Source organism: Haemaphysalis longicornis, unplaced genomic scaffold (genome assembly GCF_048455015.1).
Source record: "Haemaphysalis longicornis isolate Haplotype H1 unplaced genomic scaffold, Haemaphysalis longicornis Haplotype H1 scaffold_1, whole genome shotgun sequence".
Lineage (NCBI taxonomy): Eukaryota > Metazoa > Arthropoda > Arachnida > Ixodida > Ixodidae > Haemaphysalis > Haemaphysalis longicornis.
This window is the reverse complement of record NW_027526203.1, coordinates 298,311,512-298,334,333: the sequence shown is the minus strand read 5'-3', so window position 1 is coordinate 298,334,333 and position 22,822 is coordinate 298,311,512. Positions and strand designations below refer to the sequence as shown.

General features: G+C 46.9%; 1 protein-coding gene and 1 pseudogene across 1 annotated transcript in view; one reads left to right on the top strand and one right to left on the bottom strand.

The window, feature by feature from the left end:
* LOC144148854 (nose resistant to fluoxetine protein 6-like) overlaps window positions 1-13,647 on the top strand; it is a 57,588-nt gene extending 43,941 nt beyond the window's left edge. The window contains exons 11-15 of the mRNA XM_077680377.1: window positions 480-602; window positions 2,419-2,539; window positions 4,576-4,762; window positions 7,129-7,271; window positions 11,302-13,647. Of these exons, the coding sequence (XP_077536503.1) occupies window positions 480-602; window positions 2,419-2,539; window positions 4,576-4,762; window positions 7,129-7,271; window positions 11,302-11,562 (835 nt within the window). The 3' untranslated portion in view covers window positions 11,563-13,647. The remainder of the gene's footprint in view (window positions 1-479; window positions 603-2,418; window positions 2,540-4,575; window positions 4,763-7,128; window positions 7,272-11,301) is intronic.
* LOC144174782 (uncharacterized) lies at window positions 8,433-9,466 on the bottom strand (annotated as a pseudogene).
* Window positions 13,648-22,822: the final 9,175 nt, after the last annotated feature.

Genomic DNA, 22,822 nt, shown 5'->3' with positions numbered 1-22,822 from the left:
GGGCAGTGCAGGGGGGCTGATAAACGCTTCACTCCCCCCTTCCTTCTCGGAAGAATTGCGAGAGTGACGGTTATCACCAGCGCTTAACGGCACTTCGCGTTTTGCATTCTGCAACAGATCTGTTTTAGACTCAGGTTGGGTTTTGTTCAAAGTTTTTTCAGAGCTACCGAGTGCTTTTATTGCTAAAATGGAAAACAAGCCAGCCCAGAGCTGAAATGTTGCTCGTCTTACGTTACAAAAGCACGCAGAGAAATGTCCAGCCTTTGAAAAAAAATGTTGTGAACGGTTATGTGATGTGTGCAGAGCACTAATACTTGGATTGGGTATTTCGTGGCCAGACTGCACAGGCCCATTGACCATGCTCTAAAAGCGTTTCAGATGTCGATAGCATGAGAAATAAAGTGTTGCAGAGGCCCTTTGAAGGTCCATACAGCCCTATTTAACGTAATATGCCTGAAGTTCCAAATTTTTTGTTACAGGAGAGTCTCGACGACGATCATTGTGTTTGGAGTTCTGTCCCTCATAGCGTGCTCTATTTCGGCGTGGCAAGTGTCAAACACCATCTACACGCCCTTCATTCTTCCCATGGCCGACAACTTCACGTGAGATCACTATTCATTCTTTATCCTTGCGCAGCATCGCCTGTCTTGGTCTTCACTTAGAGCTTGCCGATTTCGTCGCACTCAATGAACCTTGAAGCGAACGGCATTAGGAACGCAATGAGGAACGCTGTGAAGACAAAATAAAAGCGTATACATAAAAAGTTTGGTTTTTTTACGTGCGCAGTATATACTGAGGAACCCCGGAAAGTTCATTATTGTCGATTTCCTTCTGTTTTTTTGCGTCATTTCTTTAAAGCCGAGCTAAACTCACGGGTTTCTGTAAGGAGCCATATGGCTGCGGAAAAAAACAGCCGTCGCTCCCGCTTCAATGCAAATACACAAAAACAAACAAACAAAAAAACAGTGTTCAGCCTTTAGTGTACCTTTAGTTCTGCGTGAATTTATAATAGGCTGGTCGACGCAGAGGTGCAATTAATCGCCGTTTATAAACGACATTCATTTATTGCATCTCAGGGCTTCTCGGGATGTGTCCACGTGCGATTACAGACAAGAAGCTGTTACTCAACACGCTTAAGAATGTGGAGGCGAAAAGCAAAACGCCCGTCTGTATGACATCTCGGCGCACGTTAAAGGTGCCCAGGTGGTCAAAAATAATCCGGAGCCCCCCTCTACGGCGCGCCTCATCACCTGCGTTGCGTCGGCGCGTTAAACCCCACAATCAATCAATCAATCAATCAATCAATCAATCAATCAATCAATCAATCAATCAATCAATCAATCAATCAATCAATCAATCAATCAATCAATCAATCAATCAATCAATCAAATCAACGCTTAAGAATAAACGTGGTTATGCTCTACCCCAACGTGGCTAACTGAGCAATCACTCCGTCCAAAAGAGCATTTTCAGGCGAATAGCGGCGGGAGACATACAATTAGACTAAAAAGTGTTAGCAGCACTACTGTCACATCACGCAATGCAAAACGTCATGTGGCATTGCGTAAAGTCGCAGAGGAGGCCCCATTTTCCCCATATCATTCATGTTGAGCGTCATCATTGGCCAAGTTCGCCCTTTTGATCGTACTGATACGTCATTAAACGTCGTTGTGGGAAACCAGACCCACAACAATTTTTAAGAGTGTGGTCCTAGTCCCCTAGGCAAAACAGCGCAAAAGAAGACGAGGACAGCAAGAGATACACGAGAGGGACTGCGCTGCTTTTTTTTTTTTTGCTCTGTTTTGCCTTGACTATGTACCAACACGCCTAGTTTTCCACGTTAATCAATTTCATTCATAGTCCCCCTCAATTAAAAACAACTCCCAGCAGACCTGGCCACTAAGAATAATCTATATGCATACGAAATTCTATTACGCCAAATGCTTTTCGAGGCGTGGCGGTGACAAAACAAGTGATATTTGCAAAATATGTGCCCGCGTTGCCTTAAACCCCACATACAAACGATATTTCGCCGTGCATTGTGCTTATATACGTGACTCAGCCTGATGTACTTACATTTTTGTCACCCCGTCAGCAGCCCATGGATTGATCTGATATGTTTTCTGTGTTCCGCCCGGGCGTTTTTAACTACTCGTCGAGCTATTACTACCACTCGTAAAGAACCGCTTGAAAGGGCGACAATGTTGTGCCTTCTACCGGCTCCGCTTTGCAGGCGTTACCCCGAGAAACAAGAACAAAATGTCGAGGTTCGCGCGTGGAAATAAACTTGAAAGTGGATTTGAATAAGTGTTTGAGATTGATGAAGATTTCAGTTAAGGACCTGTTTACATTTAACGAGTGTAACGAGTCATGAGCAGTGGATAATTTGCGTATGTCCGTTTTATAAATTCCTTACAGGGTAATGACTGGAACATTGAACAAGTTTTACACTCATCCATCCTACCACGGGGTGGCCTTTTTCTTCGGCGCGATGACACAGCTGTTCCTCTTCAAGTATCCCTCCATAAAGATTAGCAAGGTGAGCGGGTTTTTACCTCCTTGCTAAAAACTTAGACCGGTGTCGCCTGTGACCGATGGTGCGAAACTTGGTTGGGTTCCCACAAGAAAAATAAATCATTACAAGCACTTTGTCAAGTTTGTTTCTCACCTCCGATTGAGGCGTGAAATCCCATACAACGAAGGCATATATACTCTCATCTGCTGCCCCTGTTCGAAAGAGGCACCGAAACTGCGTGCTTAATTATTATTGGGGAATGAGATGAGACCATCTATTGGGATGAAATCGCCGTGACCAAACCAACCTGCTATTATACACCATTTTATTTTTTGCTGTTTTAAAGTAAGTGACAGATAACAAGGGTATATATTTGAGCGCTAGCCGACGACCATTAAAGGGGAAATGCGTTACACACCTACACTCTCAAAAATGTCCGCTAGTCTGTTGTCCCGCGAGGCCAATCACTGCAATCAAAACAGTAAAATAGCAGTAAAATAGGCCAAATACGACACGCACCATAAGATTTGACTCTAAAAATTGGGTGCGCATGTTGAAATCGCTCAAGGGAAATCGTCATGATTGTGTAGCGCGATGCCACAGGGCACGTCGCGTTCTGAGTCAGACCGTACGTCGGACCTATTTAGTTGCATTTTTTATCCGTGGAAACTGCGATTGGTGATTCAGGAGAATTTTGGCAAAGCAGGGCACAGGCATTTTTTAGACTGTGTTGTGAAAAAAAAATGTTTGAAGTCTCGTCCTTTATTCAAGCAGATAGAAAGGAAATGCGAACACAAATGTATAAATGTGAACTCGCCAAACCCGTAATTTTATCGTCTCTAGGCTCAGATTAGTTTTAAGAAAGGAGTCCAGTTGTCTGAGTCTAGATAGACTAAAATTACACCCACTCTTACCTGAACACCGCAGAAGGTTAAAATTTATACGTTTAGGTTTATATCTTCAGTTTATTGCATCATTCTGGAAATACTGCATGTATATTCTTCACGAGAAATAGGAGCGGTATTATGTGGAGATCTGGAATGGAGGCCCGAGTAACGGCCTTCCTCGCTACGAGCACGAAGGGTGGTTCCCTTCGGAGTAAGCAAGGAGTTGAGGGGAAACCGTACGAAACACCCACTGCAATATAGTACTGCGAAGACAATCTTTACACTTCGACAAACTTCAAAGCGGGACACAGGGAGATGGGACGACACATAATAGACGCGAATCATGAATCAACAATTAGCCCGAGTCCTTGCTTGCCTACACTGTGGAAGATCGTCTAACCCCTGCAATACTTTGCTGGGAATCTCCATTTTTATTTAGAACATAGGCTGTAAGGGCTTGTTAGTCCTTCACGTTTTCAAAATTATTATTACGTTCCTCATAATACGCAACTGTCGCAAAAATATAGCTAATAGAGTAATGTACTTACAAGTGAGAAGTACAACTCAGATGCATGTCTGCTCTAAGTAAGTGTGATCAAGTGGTCCTACTTAACCGTTGCTAGAAAACTTCACACTCTTAACAAGGCATTATAATCAAGCTTTTTAAGTACAATTACCAACAGTATTCAAAAGCTTTGCAAGAGAGGCCGATACAATGACCTCAGCAAGAATTGCTCATAGTTTACCTTGCAAAAATAAGAATTTTTTCCTTTTTTTTTGCCTTTCAACTTTTTGCACAATAGAAGAAAGTTGGCACTAAACGCCATGGCTGGTAACATTCATGTTTTCTAAATCCACATGTGTTCAGATGTTTAAGGCACATTCACAGTCTTGTACCGACAGCGCATTGTTGTATAAGTACTGGGCGTGTGGCACCAAAAATCGGCGGGCATTTATCGGCTTGTATCTGCGAACCCTGAAGCCTTCGACCCATGTATGAATAACGTCTGACAGTGTCGTTAACATGTTGCCTAAACTTTAGCGCCTCCCTGCTTGCGTGAGGGGGGGGGGGGTACTTCCTCCACGGGGAATTCTTTTTCACGCACAGCGCAGCCTGCTTGTGCAGAGAATCGGGCCCTAACGACTGATCTTTGTTCTTGTGTGCGCGTGCAGCTTCTCCAGCTGGGCCTGTGGCTCATCAGCGCCGCGTGCGGCCTCACCGCCGTGCTGATCATGTACGACTGGAACCGCGGCGAGCACCCTCCCGAGTGGGCCAAGCTGTCGTTCGCCTTCTCTGACAGGCTACTCTGGTCCGTCTGGCTCGCCTGGCTCACCTTCGCCTGCTCCACTGGCAGGGGCGGTAAGTGCGCGTGCACCTGCGCCACAGACCACTTGTGTTTCCCCTCAGGAGCGCCAGTTGTGAACCAGAAACTATTAGTGCTTTCCCATTTGTCACCTACGTATACGTGGACCAAAAACATGTGTAAAGCTCTCCCTTCACGGCCACTATTGGATGCAAGCCCAGCCCATGCCACCACTGAAACACTGCGGAACGTGTGGGACGCCACCTGATAGGCGCGTTTGTCGCTAGCTTCACTCCGGTCGGGTCGGTGTTACGTATTTTAGCTTGCCCAAACTCTTGCGCTTGGTGCGAGCTCGCACTGAATGGTACTTCTCTGTTCAGCAGCTAAAACATATAAAACATTCTCCTGGCTCTGTTCCGAGGTTCGTTATCATCACTTGCTTCGTAAGGTCCGGCGCATGCCAAGCGTCAGTGGTCAGCACTGCCTGAAGATATCACCTTGCACTGCCTGTGATTTTATCCCTCAGCAGGCTACCGATAAAAATGAACACCCCAATCGCTCATTCCTCCCGTAGTTTCGCAGCCATTCCAACAAAAAACATGCGCCTTCCTTTACAGATTGCGCCCTGAAAACGCCGCTTCATCCACAGCTTTGGCGCGTTTGTCGCTCCTGCCTTTGAACCCTACCTCAGATACGCTGGGACAGAGACGCAGGCACACACAAAGACCATGTATTATTCGTAAATGCTCCTCTAATACTTCCAGCGTTAGAATAAGAAACTTCCATTCCGTCGACAAAGAAATTACTTCAGCATGGATTGCACAATAGCTGGGAAGAGATAGAGGAAGCCCATCATACCTCTCAAATAGAACGCCCCAAGCTAACTCCAACAGGACGAGAAACCATAAGAATATTGCCTTATACAACGCCTTAGAATTCCCCTACTAATTAGACAGAACACCGAGGCAACGCTACTACGACGCCACATGCAGCCGATTTACAATCAAGCTCGCCGAATCGCACGAGCCAGGGTCATGAACATAAAGTATGGACAAAACCCGACTACAAGGTACACTGACGTGTCTCCTTATCTTCAGCGGCCAGCCCACGTGGTTTACGTTACCAATTCAGCAGGGCAAGAAAAGACCTGCCTCACCGTCTGCACAACACAGACGGAAACCGCAGAGGAAGTGGCTGTTGCCCTAGCCGCAACGACTAGTGAGGACGCCATCCCAGTGCTTACGGATTCGCAAGCAGCGTGCCGCAGTTATCTACGGGGGCGCATTTCCAAAACAGCCCTCCGCATCCTCGAAACCAAGGGTCAGCTACCCGAGATAGAAATCGTCTGGGTACCCGGACACACATCCCTCGCCGGTAATAAAGCGGTCCATGCCGCTGCCCGCGCGCATGTACACCGGGCCATTATCTATCAGGGACAAACATCGCCTGCTGCTCCCAAAACTGAAACTTTCATAAAATATGGAGATACTCTGGCCCACTATCACCAAAGCAGAAGAATATTCCCGGCTCCACATCCCGAGTTGTTGAGACAAGAAGCCACCAGCCTCCGAAGAATACAAACTCCTATCCTCATCGCACCCTTCTTCACGCCATCTATCCCACCATATACGTGTCCACCTGTAATTTCTGTCCCTTACCAGGCACCCTATACCATCTGTATAAGAGTGCGGACAAACCCCAGGCCTACCCCCCAACCCTTCCCCCTCTCACGAGCCGTGGGTGGCTTGTCTGAAAAGTCCGGACCCTGAGACCCAGCGCATACTGGTGAAGAGGGCCTGGACTGCCAGCCAAGAGCAGGCCATCCAGGACTAGGGATGCCCTCCACCGGGCGGGTGCCTTAGCAGCAGCACCAGCGCTCGTGAAATAAACATTTATTCCTCCTGCTCCTCCTCCTTGCATGCGCGTAATTTAGCGCGACTGTTGGAGTTTGATAGCTTGTTTGTTGCACAATACAGGTATCGATCGCACGCGAGGCCTTGAATTGGTTACTGGTTCCTCACCCTTCCCCAACAGAGAAATGTGTATTAATAGATGCACCTTGCTTCCGTCACTGGTTCATCGCTGTTTATCGCGAGAGCAAGGGGTAATAGTAATATGTTGTTGTTAGACCCGTTTAAATGACCCCTGAAGCTTTGAATTGAGATAAAATATCCGCTCTAGCAGCGTGGAAGCAGAGCGCCTTGCGAACTGTACATTTGGTACGACATCACATGCAGCTGTCGAAATAGATATCTCGCACCGTGATGGAAGTTGGCAGTAAGGTTACGGGCTACGTAGACAGATAACTGTGACAAGGATGATCTGGTAAAGGATTTAAGGAACAAGAGCGAGGAAAAAATTGCGGCACTTTTTTCGTGCTTCAGAGGTTTGTTCACCTGAGGGTCTTCTGCTGTCTTCGCAGGCTACATCTGCACATGGTTGTCGTGGAGTGCATTCGTGCCCCTCAGCCGACTGTCGTTCGGCGTATACCTGTTGCACGTGCCGTACTACTACATCCGGCTGAACATCACCAGGGAGAGGATATTTTTCTCCCACTATTCAATGGTAAGTGACTGCAGCCGAACTACGTCTTGCTCAAAATGCTGGGACTCCTGAGATTCTCGGAAATGTGTTCGAGGATTTATAAACAGTGAACTCTTTGTTCACTCCTGAGGGAAATAGCAACAGTATCAGCACTGTATCTGTCGACACGCACTTACTCTTGTTTTCATGGGCACATTCAGGCCTGTGATTCTTTTTTTTAGATGCAGTTCCCTCCTCTGGCATGCTTAGTGTCATCGGCTGACGCTGTCAACCGATTGGATGACGATGTCGCAAAAAAAGAAAGTAGTATCACTGCTATGTTCATGAGGTCATTGACGGTGCACGACATGAGCTGTAAAACCCGTGGCGAATGTACCGCAGTGGACGAAGAAATCTTAAAAGCTACTATTTGTGTCACTAAACAAGAAGAAGCAGGTGACCAGGCCATTTAAAGGGACACTGAAGTGAATTTGTCAAGCTTCTGTTTTTGCGCGCCCTGCGTAGACTGGCTCAAATTAACACACTTTTCATCGTTTATCCGGTTCACAAGTCGGTAATTATTTTATAAAGCTCGAAAGAAGAAAAACTACCATGCGCGGTCTGCGGCAGCCGCACCAACTAAATGTTGTGACGTCGGGAGGAGGTGCACCGTGATTGGACGATGTCCAAGATTAGCATTGAAACAAGTTTCGGTTTCGGTTGCGGTTCTGTAAAACAACATGCAATTGACATCTGACGTTATCGGATGGGAATTCTGGATATCTCAGTAATCGTCATACCGCGCTTCTGCCATGTTGTCGGCTGTAAAATGCCCAAGATAAGCCCTCCAGGATGGCTTGGAATCGTAGCAATCACTAGCCGAGGCCTACGCAGTGGATGAACGCCCTCCGTGTCACCGCAGACGCCCAAATGCCATGCGCTTTTCCCCCGTATTTGGAGCTTGCCTCACTCATGCCTGTATCGTAAAAAGCGTGTTCGCACCAGGCCAAGGGTCTGCTGATTCTTGTCTGGGCCCACTGCCTGCAAGCAGTCGGTGCTTATGGCAACAGCACGCCAACGAGAACTTGCTAGCGCGCCAGTGTCAGTCTGCGCGCGTTCTGCGAACTCGTTCGTGGGGCAGTGAACGTTACGACCCAAAAACCGTGAACTCAGTATAGAAAACATCGGCCGAAAGCGCAAAAATCAACCTACAAAAAAAGAACGTATACTGCGGGATTCGAACTTGCAACTTGCAAAATAACATACCTAGCGCCCCAAACCACTCGGCCACGGGCATTTTTTTGTTCTTTATTGCATGGGAAACTAGCCCGAATAGCTTAAAGTCCCCTCCTAACTACAATAACGGTACATTCACTAATACATTTTAAAAGTCAGGCAGGCACACACACGCTTCAAGAAGATGCAACCAGTCCGGCGGCTGCGATTGCGCCGCATAGACACTGTGCACAAGCGCACATTGTTCGCGAAAAATTGACTTAGTTCCACGAGGTTCCTCGACGTGGCGGTCAATCATGCGACACTTCCATAGGCTAGACAATCCTATCAGCACGAAAAGGTCATATGGCACGGAACAGTTCTTCATCACTGGCAGGAATCGTATACTGTAAGGGGTGATGTATATGTCCTTTTTATAAGTCCGCTGCAGAACATCCCAAAAAAACACAGCATCCCGACATAAAACAAAGCAGTGATCAATTGTCTCCGGCTGGTTACACAAGCGACAGTTAACAGACCAAGGCACATATACACCTTTACTATTTTTTAACCGGCAACGTTGATGTGTGCAACTTAAAAAAGAAAGTTTTTGCAGCCGCTTGGATGCACATTTTCTTGACGCGCTTCAACACACTGTCATCTAAAAACATCACATATGGTTGGCGGTAAATGGGCACTGGAAATAAACTTTCAATTAAAATGCCCGTCAATTCTTTCCTGGAGAGACCGTACAAATACTCGAGAGAAAAACGCACAATAAGAAACTTGAAAGTGTCAGCAACCTCTTTCAGAAAGCCCCAAAGCGGCCTAGGATTCGCGGGGTTGGTTGGAGCAAATAAAAAAGGCAAATGAGCACTCAATTTATGTTGAATAAAAGCATTGAAAAATGGATTATCAGCCGTTTTGATAAAAAAGAACCGCGAAACGAGCTGGTGTACAAAGAAATGCACCAATCTAATACCACCAGACCTTAACGGGAGGAAGAGGTTATCGCGGCGCATGGGCTCCCACTTGGACCGCCATACGAAGGTAGCCAACACTCTGTGAAATGCTTGAACGTTATTTCGTGCGCAACTAAGGACCTGCAGAACATAAACAAGTTTGCAGACAAGAAATACATTACACAGTTCTGCACGCGCAAATATAGACAGCTCCCGCCACTGTAGTGAAGCGTAAAACTCGGCCACGGGCCAGCGCTGACGCACTGGAGATATGAGGTATATGATGTAAAACCAGTTAACACTATTATTTAGTTTTAGCCTTTCAAGCAGCTTAGGTGACTATTTGTTGCATAGCGCTCGTGCAGTAAGCGTCCCCCAAATTTGCACAATATCTCACGTCTAGCAATTGCATTTCTTAGACGGAAAATCGTTTGCAGATGTGTTGTCGTGCTGCTGACCGCTGTGCTTGTTCGCCCAGCGCAAAGAAGTGCTTCTTGCTCCATAGTTTTACGCTTTACGGTAAAAGTTTCAGTTGATGTTATTTTCTTAGTACCTATATTGACTTCGCTGACTCTCCTCCCGCCTTCAAATGGCCTTAGATGTTCCTACTAGCGTACCAGTCAGCCAAGCGTCGCATGTGCGTTTGTGCAGCGCTTGTGTGGAGCGACCTGGATTTGGAGCTTGATACAGTGTACAAACTAACAAAGTAAAGAAAGGAACATACTTGCATTCACAAACGTGTCGTGGCTTAGTTTCAGCTGAGCGAACGAATTGCGACGACCCGTCGGCAGCCGGTCGACTCTGGGCCGACTGACTCTGTCGGAAGGTCGGCGAGCCGTGCAGTAGCGCAGTCAAGCCAAGTCATTGCCTCCTGAGGTCACACGAAAACGCCACAGAAAATGGGCGAGGATGCAGAGAGGAGGACAGCATTTTCGAATTGATTTTTCTACTAAATGAATTCGCGAAAACGCACTCAGAGTGGTCGAAACATGGCCTATGGACTCCGGACTACAATTTGCTCTAGTAATCCCTCAATGTTTACTAATCACTTCAGTGTCCCTTTAAAGGCCCCCTGCAACCATGTCGATAAACGCTTTCACTCTTGCTGAAAGCGCTTAATAAGCCATAGTTATCGCCAGCACAGAGCGCCACTGCGTAATTTGCTCGCCGCAGCAGGTACCCCTGTAGTATGTGCTTTCATTTTCTTGCGATTTCTATGAAGAAGCTATCGAATTAATTCATTGCTGCAGCCAAAAGAACCCGGCCAATAGGCGCGAAATGACTGGAGCGACGCCACTCCAGTCCGCAAAGATATTCAGACCGAAAAAGAGAGAACAAAAAATCTTTCGAGCGAGTTCGTAAGTCAGACTGTTGCCGCAACTGTCGTAATAGCTTTAAAGAATGACGTAATTTCACTGCTGAGCCATCTGAACTGCGTGACATGCCATTTTTTTTTTACGTGCATAGATCACGATATGGCTTTTGCGTAGGTAGTCTGAACATAGCTTAAGTTGCCTGATGGGCGTGTAGCAGCAATATGTGGTTTAGGTACTTTCGTGACTACGTAATCTAAGTACTGGCTCTGCTTGTCGACCACGTTCTAAAAACATGTCAGATTAAAAAAAAAACTGTTGCCAGGAGACACCTAAGGCCGAGCGGGCAGGAGAAGGGGGGGAGGGGGGGGGGAGTGTCGGTGGCACGCTATTCAGGATAGCGAGCCTCCGGCTTGGGCTGTCTGAAAACAAGAGGAATAGAACGCACCACGTTGGGCCCAAACGAACCGGCGTGTTGCACTGCGCACACGCGGACGCCTACCTAGGCCATGCAGTAAGGTTGAAAAACTAGTAAAATGGCGTTATTCATTTATGAACGCCTCTCGTGGCTGGTGGGCGCAGGTGACTCAGTACTTCGGAGCGCTGGTGGCCAGCTACCTGCTCAGCTACATCCTGTTCGTGTCCTGCGAGGCTCCCACGGGCCGCATCGAGAAGCTGCTGCTCATGCCCAAGCGGAGGGCGCAGCTCCACGACGACAAGAGTAGCGTCCCGTACGTGGAGGACAAGAGCGCCAAGCTGCAGCCACCGGAAGTGGTGTACAAGCTCAAGGCTGAGAACGGCTCCAATGGCACCATGGCGCCCGGGCAGTCCAGCTACCTCTGAGCGACGACAGGGCCGCGCCTCATTGTACTTACCATCACCGCCGGCCGGCTGACGGCCATTGCTGCGGACTTAATCAGCAATCATGTGTGAATCGTGTTTCGTATTAGCGGGCTACGGTGCGCGTGCCTACAATGCTCACAGTAGAAAAATGGGTAACGATGGCTGCTATACCTGGGTCACAAGGGCGATTTCGAGGCATTGGTGGTCTCGGTATTTTACGCTTTAGTTTTTTTCCGAAGTTACTGTATAAAGGCTGCGACTGTAAAACGTCGCGCTCCCGAGACGTACATAGAAGTCGTAAACACTTACAGCGCATAGTTTAGAAGTTATGGCCTACCGAATGCCCAAATGCGTCGGAAAGCTGCTGCGTCGTTGTACAAAAAAGATTGAGAGGAAAAGGGGCGCTGGTCTAATAGAGTTTGTTTGAACTGCTTAGTGTTCCCTTGTTGCTTTCTCGCAGTTCTCCTCGAGAGTTCATCTGTCCGCGTGCCGTAGCCACCGTACTGGGCCCCTCGGGTTAACTAAAAATATCAGTGCTCTGGATTTTTGTCGCGAAGTGTCATTCACGGAAATGAGGCGAAATTGGTCGTGCGTTGAAGAAATTTTGTTCGCAAGGTTATAGAAAATTAATCTCCAAAACAGGAATAGTCTTCTTTTTTATGCTGACATTACATTATTGTTTAGGCCTCCTGTGTAAATCTGGTTGAAGTCAAACGGCAAGAATAAATAACTATATGGTCCGTTAATGGCTTTCAGCAGAAGTGGAACAACTTTGTTTTATTTGCTGGTATTATGAACATGTACTTAAACTCTACAGCATTCTTTTAAAAATAACTTTTGAAGGATGTTAGTGTTTGATGTTAATGGCCGGGGTGGGCGTCACATCCCGTTGTCATCGCTGCAAGGTTCCTTGTTTTGAAGTGTTGAGTTTTGAGTAGACCAGCGCTTAAAGTGCGCTGCGCGTGTTTTTGGCACATCGCCCCCATGTGGGCCATGTTCCCGACAGACCAATCACATGGGTTTGTAACGCAAGGCTTGCCGAAGGCCTTTGGGTAGTTTGTGCATGTTTTTGTATTTTGCATAATTACAGCCACCGGTGCTTATTATGCACGAAGCGACTCAGCCGCCCACCACTGCCTCAAAAAGTTTTGAAATCCAGGCATCTAAAATCGTTTTTAGCTGGCGTTGGCGTAGCTAAAATATGTACTCTGATTTTTAGGGCTACTATTCATTGGAAATACCCAGAAATGCAACAATATAGCCCTGGCACATTAAGCAAAGAAAGGTTCACTGCAAGAATTCATAAATTACTCTCAGATCACGAAACTGAAAGAAGTACAGAATTAAACCCACACTCTTTTCTTCTAGCCTAGTGAAAAGCGCGGGATAAGAAACTGTCGCGAAAAGCTGTCGAGGAAACTGCTTGCAATGCAGCAAGACAATACATTGGCCACCGTAGTAGTAATTCCACTTTAGAAGCCGGCTGAATGAGTCTGAGCGGCCGATTTCACCAGGCAAGATTCTAACCAAGCTTCAGTGGCTTCTTGAGGTGTAGCGGTATTTCCAGACTTCTAGCTACATACCCCAGTTAGAGTCCGGGGTGGGTGGAGGGGTTGATGGTCGCATGGTGCATTAGTATTTAGAGCGCTTGAACTGACGTTGCCACAATGGATGAAGCAGGCGAATATAAAATACCTTGCGATTCTGCATTTCAGTGGAGAAACGAACAGTACAGCTGAGAGTTCACTGGTTTTGTTGTTTGCGAACTCAAGTATTATGCTGAACATCAGTTCGAAAAGAAACAACAAAGACATTTGTCAACTTAAAGACCAGTTAACCCGTTAATGCCCAACGCTCAATAATAACGCATTCTTTAACATGGGTGACAGTCTAATCACATTGTACATAATTATGGAAGTAGCTGCCATGTTTAACTTCTGCTCACGTAACGTTCAGCAGATATGTTTTGTGCCTGTAGTGAATCTACACTGCGTAAATGTAGCATTGTTCATGTTTCGTTTATTTGTTGTTGTTGTGTTTTCGTTGTGGTACTTTTGTTGTGAAATAAAATGTGTTATACAAGTATACGTGCAGTCGCGTACATTCCCCAAAATAATTAATACCTTTTCTGTGGGCCGAGCACGCAACTGCATGAATGGTTTCCCCACTGTGCATGCTAGGCTTACTGATTCCTTACCGAGTTCTAAGGCAACAAGTGTTGTGATTTGGCTGATTCACGCGGTCACAATACTCAGCTTTTTATCACATTGGATGATACTCTCAGGAACCTGGCAAAACTGCCTTATCGAGCAATATTTTGCATGCAATATACTCATCCTTAAAGGAGCCATGAAGAGAAAATACAACTTTGTTTAATTTCAAAGAACTCTAGGATTCAGTATCTCACTCAGTTCCATTACAGCCACAAAAGATGTTTTTTAACGAAAAAAAAGCAAGAAGTATTTAAAAACTTTCAAATTTTGCGCCACAGTGACGTGTTATGAGCAAGAATGACGTCATACGGGCCAACAATAAAACATAATTTTCAGTGCGTTAACTGCAAGTTGGCATTCAAGTGATGCGGTCAAATGGAACTAGAGGCCCCATTACAGACGTCCAGTCATGTGTCGTCGCGACAGGTCAGTTAGGCGGCCGCCAATCGCGCAAACAAGGTTCCGTGACGTCATAGAAAAGTTGCGGGAAATTGACTAGGGGGTCGCGACTGCTTCACACGCTTTCTTTAATATCTCCGTTATTTGTTCGAAGATTGCGATGATATTGGTATCATTGTTATCGGGATTAAGCAGTCTTTCTAATAAACCCAACTTGTATTTTGTCTTCATGGCTCCTTTAAGAATAACAAATAAAATTGCAGAAAGATGTATGATTTTTGAGTAATCATACGTAAAAATTGCTTGCGTGGCTGAGATGTGGGCGCAAAAGTGCAATCACCATCCTGTTCAATCACCATTTTTACGTCAATGCTTGGTAGCCCTAACGGTTAGCTTAACTACAAACTAAACAACCTCAAACTGATTCTAGGTGACGCGGATGGTACCAGTTGACGACGATAGAGCTCAACCGCAACACTAGGCCAGCATATCCGCCAGTTGGTGCGGTTGTTTCCTTGCGCCTTTTTTTTTCTCTCGTTACTACGGCTAGGAGCCTGGGCCAACCGCCTTTCTTACGCCCATGTATAATCCTAACGGTAATCTTATCGACGCCAATGTCAAACTCATTGTACATCACGCTGGGGGTACCGGCTGAGGTCGTTAGGCCTCGCAGGGTAAAGTTAGGCCTAACGTCTGGTGATTCGGCGTTTGGGTGCCCCACTAAGATAGGGGGGCTCATTCGCAGCATGCTGTCCCACGGCCGGCTTTCGTTTCTCGCATGCAGGGCTGTTACGGTGGACAAACGAAGCTGCAAAAGAGCAAAAGTACTCCGCGTGGGCGGGTTCAGGGGTTCAGGACGCGCCTGTGTGTGACGGCGGTTTCGAAGTGCTCACAGATAAGCCATGTCCTCAGTGGGCTCTCCGTGCAGAAAATATATTTAATCGCCGCTATCGCTAGTACCGCACATGACGATCCCTATGGGCAATTTTAACGCATTTACAATCCTCTTTCTCGCTTTCCTAATTTTATTTTTACCATGCATGGCCACAAGCAGTACACGGTTTACCATCCAAATCACTGCAGTCTAGTGTCAAACACGTCAATTGTCTGCCGTACATTTTTGCGCATGGTGAACAGCCAGCTCCTCAACATCCTTTAAATGCCTCATTACCTAGCCGACAGGGAACACAGGTTTCGTTCAAGCCGCAGTAGTGAAATAGTGAAACGGCTATATAGTGACAATCCAGCAATTTACAAGTGGCCACATGGACAATGATTTGGTTCAGCTCAATATTGGCAACGCTTTTGACATGCTTGACTATTATACTTATCTTAAAAAAAAACTGTCCAACGTTGCTACTAAATGGCCTCTACATTTCTGGGTGTCACGGTTCCTACATACAGAGAGCCAACGAGTCATGTATCTGGGCGCTTAAAGGAGCCATGAAGACAAAACAAAAGTTTAGTTTATTCAAAAGATTAGGTGTTTCATAGTACCCCAAGCGCTTTCCCGGAAGCAAACAATGCTATATTCAGTGAGAAATAAGGCAATTTAAACCAAATTTTTAAATCTCCCGCTAAATCGTACATTTCGTGACGTGAACAATGGCGTCATATGAGCCGGTACATGAAAGAGGTGCTTAGTATGTCGACTCCATATAGCACCCACACGCGGGAATCAAACAGGAACCTGAACTCGTGCCGAAACCGAGATGGTGGCCATTTTAAAAATACTAGTAAAACCTAGTACACCCGCTGCCCTTAAATCTCTCGCGGAGGAGTTCGGGCTTGCATTTAACAACGTCTCACCATTTGAACGCTCAATGCTTCTAAGTGCACGAGCATCAGGAGTTGTGGAATACACGGATGGACCGGAAAGCGACCATTCCGCGATACCCACAACCGACGAACGCCCAGCCATCCGCCCCGCTGCCTCGTCAGCCACGTCGCGACGGACGAATGCAGACTGGTACGTATGTGTAGTAATTTTATTACGGTTAATAATAGTGCAATTTCAGTATCAGTAGCAGTATCGCTTATGCCAGTTGGCCGGTGTCGTGTATGGAAAGCCGTTCGCACGAGCTCTCTGCTCCGACGAGAAAGATACGAGCGTCAATGCGCGGTGTGTATGCCAAGCTCAGAGCGCGTTGACGGCGATTTGACGAAGTCGGCGACGATCGGCGGCATGTCCCGGGAGTGAGCTAACGTTAGGGTCCCTGCCGTAATCACTTCGTCGGAAATGAAGCGAGCACACTCGTCCTTCCTTTAGCTCCCTTTCTCCTCCGTTTGCTAAAAAAATTAATCGGCGCTAAAACAGGGACGAAGAAGAAACACGTAACCCAACACAGTGCCAGCACTGTGTTGTGTGTTACGTGTGTCTTCATCGTCCCTGTTTTAGCGCCGATTAATTTTTTTAGCGTAATGTACCAACTCGCCCACATCAAGCTTTTGTTCCTCCGTTTGCAAAGTTGACAAAACGTAGCCACTTCCTTCGCCGAGGTTCGTCGTTGGGCAGCGCATGAAAGGAGATCTCTTCCCTGGCGGGATCGCACTCCTTCGACGATTTGCCCGTACTACATGGGCGTTTCAGGACGCCGCAACGAAATTTTATCGTAAAGTGCTCGAACAAACTGAAGTTTTCAGTGGTTGTAAATTGAAAACGAGCTCGTAACAACAGCAGCAAGCCAACACGACCACCATCCCGAAACTTCTGCGACGAGTAGAACAATCTCGTCGCTGCTTGCTGTTCCTTACTCCCCTGGTTTCTATTTTCACCTTTGCTGGTTGGCGATATGACGCCAACTTCCTGTCAAGGGATTCAGATACCAGGCAAGATCGCGGCTGTGCGTGCTAGAACGGTTCGTTGACCCCGAAGAGCCCCGAACCAGAAAATTCGTCTGCGCGACGGCGACACCTCGGCCGGCGGTAGTTTCGTACGCATTGGCGTACATGTTTGCGTGTTCGTTCGGAACTTCAACCGTTTACTCCACCGTTTTTAGTGTCATAAAAGGAATGCGTAGTATGTTTCACGGGCGATAGCTCACTATGCAAACTGGTAAGTCCTGCCTAGCATGCGTTTGCTTTTGCCGCCTTCCGCCAATCGCAGAGCATTCTAGTATGACATCAGAGGTTCTGTTGCGGGAAATGAGCTAGTGGGTCGCATGGCCATTCCCTTTTTTTCCTAATTACGTAGCTTATTTGAGCGAAGTTTGCGTTAAAAGTGGTGTCAGTATGGTTCTAACGAGGCAATCTTTCGAATAAACCAAACTTGTGTTTTCTCTGCCTGGCTCCTTTAACATATCCGAAGTCCCACAAGGCTCAGTTCTCGGCCCACCATTATACTTCCTAACCTAAACCTGTGACATGATACGGATCAATCGGGGCGTACTCGTCTAATGTGCAGACGACAGTCATGACTTCCCTGGACCGGTCATGACTGGGCTGTTACCACCATCCGGTCATGAACGGTCAGTTACAGGCCAGTTACCGGTCAACCGGTCATGACCGGTCATGACCGATCATTTACCACCATCCGACAGCGGTTACTACCAAGCGTATGTCAACGATGTATACGCAAACAGTGCTGGGCCCTGGCAAGTCGCCTTGCACTAAACACCCTAAAATGCACTACTACCAGCTTTTCCTCAGCCAAGTCCCACACAGTTCCCGTTTGTAAAGTCAGCGATTTCCTTTTGGCTGTTAAGGAACACGGTGCCATCTCGGGCGTCAAGCTGTCGCATAACCTCGACCTTTCAGATAACATCGCTGGCGTTGTCGCAAAGATTCGGTGAAGAGCTGACTTCATCTTCCGGATCACAAAGGAGTGCGGAATAGCGGTAGTAGAATACTGTTATACTACTCCCCTGTCAACTTCACACCATTAACGAACTGCGCCGTATTAACCCTACTATCAGTGCTCGTGCCTGTAAGAGTCGGGCATGCCAAACCCGGCATGCCTAATAACACTTGGGTGGTAGCCTCTAGAAGAACGGTGAAGTACATTCAGTGTCATGTACGGTGGGTAAACTTCCCAACGGCTCCCTTCGTGATACCTGTCTGCCTACCTCAGTACGCGTCAACAAGAGGTCTGGGCAAGCCAACCCACCTCATGGCAGGACTGTGCAGCACTGCGAGCCCTTGACTTATGCATCTGTCAGGGACTTCTGGCCCCTTAAAGTCTCTGTGTGATGATCTCAGGGTTCGGTGGTGTGAACCACGAGACGTGCACACGGGGTCAATGACGACAGAGGCCACAACACGAAGGCGAAGCGTAGATGCAGTATATTGCACAGAGTGGGAACACGAGGATATGCAGAACGAGATGGAAAAACAAAATTGAGAAATAAAAGAATGAAACACAAAGGGAGAGGAAAGCGTGAATAAGTCCTTCCCTGTCGCAGTTTCGTGGCGATTCGTCAGACGTAGCACAAGCGTGAAGAAAAACACAATAGTCTCACTTATGCAGTCCGTTGTGACTTGGTCGCGAGTGGCTCGATGGCTCCACGCTGACCGGAACGGAAGGCGAAGCTGCCAGGCGCAGCAAGAACGGCAGGAGAGGGAGGGATCCCGGCGCTGTTGCCCGGTGCAGTAGCGGATCCGGCTGGTGACCGGGAGGTACCTGGCGATGTCCCGGTGCGGCCGCACGGGCGCCGTCGATGGGTGTATTCGCAGCTGTATGCAGGCGCACCCCGAACGTTGATGATGATGATGTCCTCAAATATTTTAGCACGTACCCACAAGGGGGGATTGGCCAGGGCCAAACCGGTTAAATACGTGGGGACTTCAAAATACTTATTTCCGGGAAGAGGCTGTAAAAGGAAACTTAGTTGTGAATGAAACCCGAATTACCCATTAATCAGCACCCTTTAGCAATTCAAACGACCTGAGGCAGAAAGAAAATTTTGAATGCAATTATATATATCCCTTTTTGCAAACCCCAGCTTTGATGCGCCAATAGATAATATAAGTGTTATCGATAAGGTCAACCCCATCCGCTCAATTGGGTCCTTCAAAAACAGTTGTCCAGCTGTTGAGAAACGGCGACAGTCGAGAAAAAAATGTTCGATTGTTTCGGGGGCCTGGCACCGCACACATAGTTCTGTAGGTGAAAGTTCTGATCTGAACAGATAGAAATTAAGCCTTGGAACCCTGCAGCGCAGCTCGCTGAAGGTCCCCTCGCATTGCCGAGAGCCACAAAAATGAACATTCCACCCGAACTTTAGATGCTGGAACTCTTCAAATGATAAAAGTGAATCGGAACTGGTGGCGTCTAAATGCCAATATCGTCTTAATCTCGCAGATGCAAATAGAGCCAGATTAGGAATTCCGAATTGAATGGGAGCTGTGGCAGCGACATTAGCTAAATGGTCCGCTTGCTCATTGCCCCTGATGTCCTTATGGCCAGGTACCCAAGACAAGCGTACCTCCTTCACGTGCCTGGGAACAAGAAATAATAGTGTGCGGTACAATGGAGAGTCCGAAGAGGAAGTTAATGCCGATATAACTGCCATCGAATCAGATAATATGATGATTTTTGATACATGCTGCGGTACTTTGCATAGGGCAAGAGCTATTGCTAAAAATTCGGCCATAAAAATGGGTGTGTAATCCGGGATTCGCAGCGAATAACTCCAATCTAAAGATTGTGAAAAAATACCAATTCCCGCTTTCTCACCATTTTGAGATGCATCAGAATAAATCACAGAAGAAGCAGGATACTTGGATAAATATTCCTTTAAAATAGCGGCTAATAGCGAGCGTGGTAGAAGTTTTGCAGCGGAAGGGAAGGGGTTTTGAAAGTAAAACTCAGTTTCTCGCTCGATTGTGGATACCGGAATAACCTCATATAACTTAACAGAAATACAATCCAGGCATGATTGAACGAATAGCACTTGGGGGGAGATACGTTTAGGCCACGGAGATGTAAAAAATATACTCGGAGCACAAATAAATATAGGCTTGGCAGCCCCAGAGGGGGCTTCGTACATGCGGAGGTAAGTTTGCACCGCGAGCAAGAGAAAACGGACCCTAAGTTCAGGAACGCGTGCCTCTAAGTACAGAACTCGGTTCGAGACGAACCGGGGAAGGCCAAGACAAAATAGAAGAATGCGCCTCTCCAACAGGTCGTCCGCCCAAGAGCCCGGTCGCGTTCCTGCTCCTCTTACTCTTCTTTGGAGGCGCATACCCATTTGAGAGTGATTGGCCTCGTCTCCTTCCGCTGTTTTATTTTCTGCGCCTGTTTCCTTCCTGGTGCTCATCACACTCTGCGACATCCCCTGCCCGGCTCACCCATGGCGCCTCGAGAACTTTCCAGGCAATTTGGTCGCGGTGCCTCTCAAGGCCGGACATAACAGTGGGCGCTTATGGTCACTAGATCCAACAGGTCATTAGATCCAACGAGTCAGGAGATCCACTAGGTCACGTGATGCTCGAGTCAGAAGATCCAACGGGTCAAGAGATCCAACCGTGTCACTAGATCCAACGCGTCAATAGATCCAACGCGTCACTAGATCCAACCGAGTCACTAGATCCAACGCGTCAATAGATCCAAAGCGTCACTAGATCCAACCGAGTCACTAGATCCAACGAGACTTTACATCCAACGAGAAAACCTGCACTGCCCGTCTTTCTTGGGGTTCAAATCAATACAACATGATAGCGGAGCCATCTTTAATACACAATTACTGTAGAAATCGTTTCGAAGAAATTGAGTGCCCTTATAATTATTAAAAATGAACATGAAAAAATCTAATTCATTGCAACTCCACTATGTAGCCGTGCGGTACCTAACTGTGCGTGTAATGGTATGTTTATGCACCGAAAAGGCCTTCTAAAAATGCCGCCAAAACAAGGGTGTTATTCTATTTTCTTTTTTTGTTGTTGTTGTTTTTGTTGTTGTATAGCAAATTTTGGATTCTGGATCCCGATGGGCGTTCTCCCCAAGGGTCAGCGACTTGTCCCTCCCCGAATTTCTCTCGGGAAGTGAGGCACAGGTTTTCTTTTTTTTTTTTCTCTTTGTGGCCCGTTCCCTCTGGGAAAGTTCAGCAAAGAATGCAACCCAGAGTGGGCTTGTAGGGTGGCGTGTGTTGATAACTTCCCACTTCACGGCCTCAATAAAATGTTTTTTACTCACTTACACTCAACTATCGACAGGAGTTCACAACCCTAGACAGAAAAGTGAGGCGGGGACGTAGCGTAATAAAGTTCTTGGAAGACGGGCTACAACGAAGAACGCGGGCCCCCCTTTTCTGTGTTTTCGGCCGGCTGCTTAGGGAGCGGCTATAATCTGCACGTTTTCTTTTTTTTTTTTCTCTTTGGACTCCTCGTGGTGGGTTCCTAGGTGCATACAATAATGGATTTCTAAGAAAAGGGGCGAAGACGCTTGAGCTTGAGACTGACCATGCTCCAGCACATGGCTGCCAGTGAGGGGGTTACGAAAATGAAAAAAAAAGGGGGGGGGGGGGGGGGGGCGCTTCGAACACGCCAGATTAGTCACGAGAACGTTCGCCTGCTACCGTAACATTCATGTGAAAGGTGCGGGTGACGGGTCAGTGCGGGAGCGGCAGCAGGACCAGGATATTTTGTGCACGAGTTCTCCGAAAGCCAAAATTTCTTGGGGGTGTGCCTTACTGCCATTTTTACTTCGCCGTGGCGGCCGGTAAAGGGACCGGTACTGGAAAAAGGTCCATTGCGGGAATCACGTAATTTGTGAGAACAACACGTACAAATTAGTTACAATTACACTTTCTCACCCAGCAACCATTATGCAAGATGTACGAAAGATAATGAGTGATGCCTTATCACCACTTACGTCTAAAAACACACCGCAAATTTTGTTATACCGTTCCTGTGACGAACTTCCCTAAGTGACAAAATGTCCTATGACGAATGATCCTATGTGACCAAACGGCCTATTACGAACCGGCCTATGACGAAACGACGAAAATACTTCCCCGCGAGTGGACGAATATTTCAGTATTTTTGTGTAGGGTGGGCAGCCCAATCTACTTCGCCGAACGGGTTTGTTCCCATGTCGTCAATCCGGATGATTTCCCCTCTTTTACCATCTTTCACAAATGTAAATAAGCATACGTAAATCTCGTTATTTTACTTCAAACTTCGTCTTCCTGGCCCTCATTTACTTTGGCAACGAGTTTGGCGCGCAAAGTCACCCCAACCTCCAGTTGGCGTGCAAGACGGAAGATCAACGAACAATCACTCATTTATAATTGATTCACCCCCAGCTTTCCTGCTCAAAAATATAACTGGGCAGGAGATTAGTTAATCCGCAAGAGAAAAGTGATATTTCGCACTGAACAAGAAGTGGACTTGGACATGAAACTCCGAATAGTTTGCGTGTCATTAAATATCAAAAATTACTGTTCAGACACCTATAAGGGATATTTTAATGGCCATGAAGCCTGGTAGAACAAAGTTATAAACTTGAAACTGCGCAAGAAGCAAGCTTTTGTCCCCAATATAGGCTGCGCAAAAATTAATTGCACTGCGCTCAATAACTTCATAGTAATCACATCTGGAAGAACTGCGGTAAGCCGGAGAGCGTCACCTGGTCTTGCTTTATTCAACCATTTGTTATACCCAATTTTTTCCAGAGTAGGTGGCAATAAAGTTATTTATTTTACAGCGCA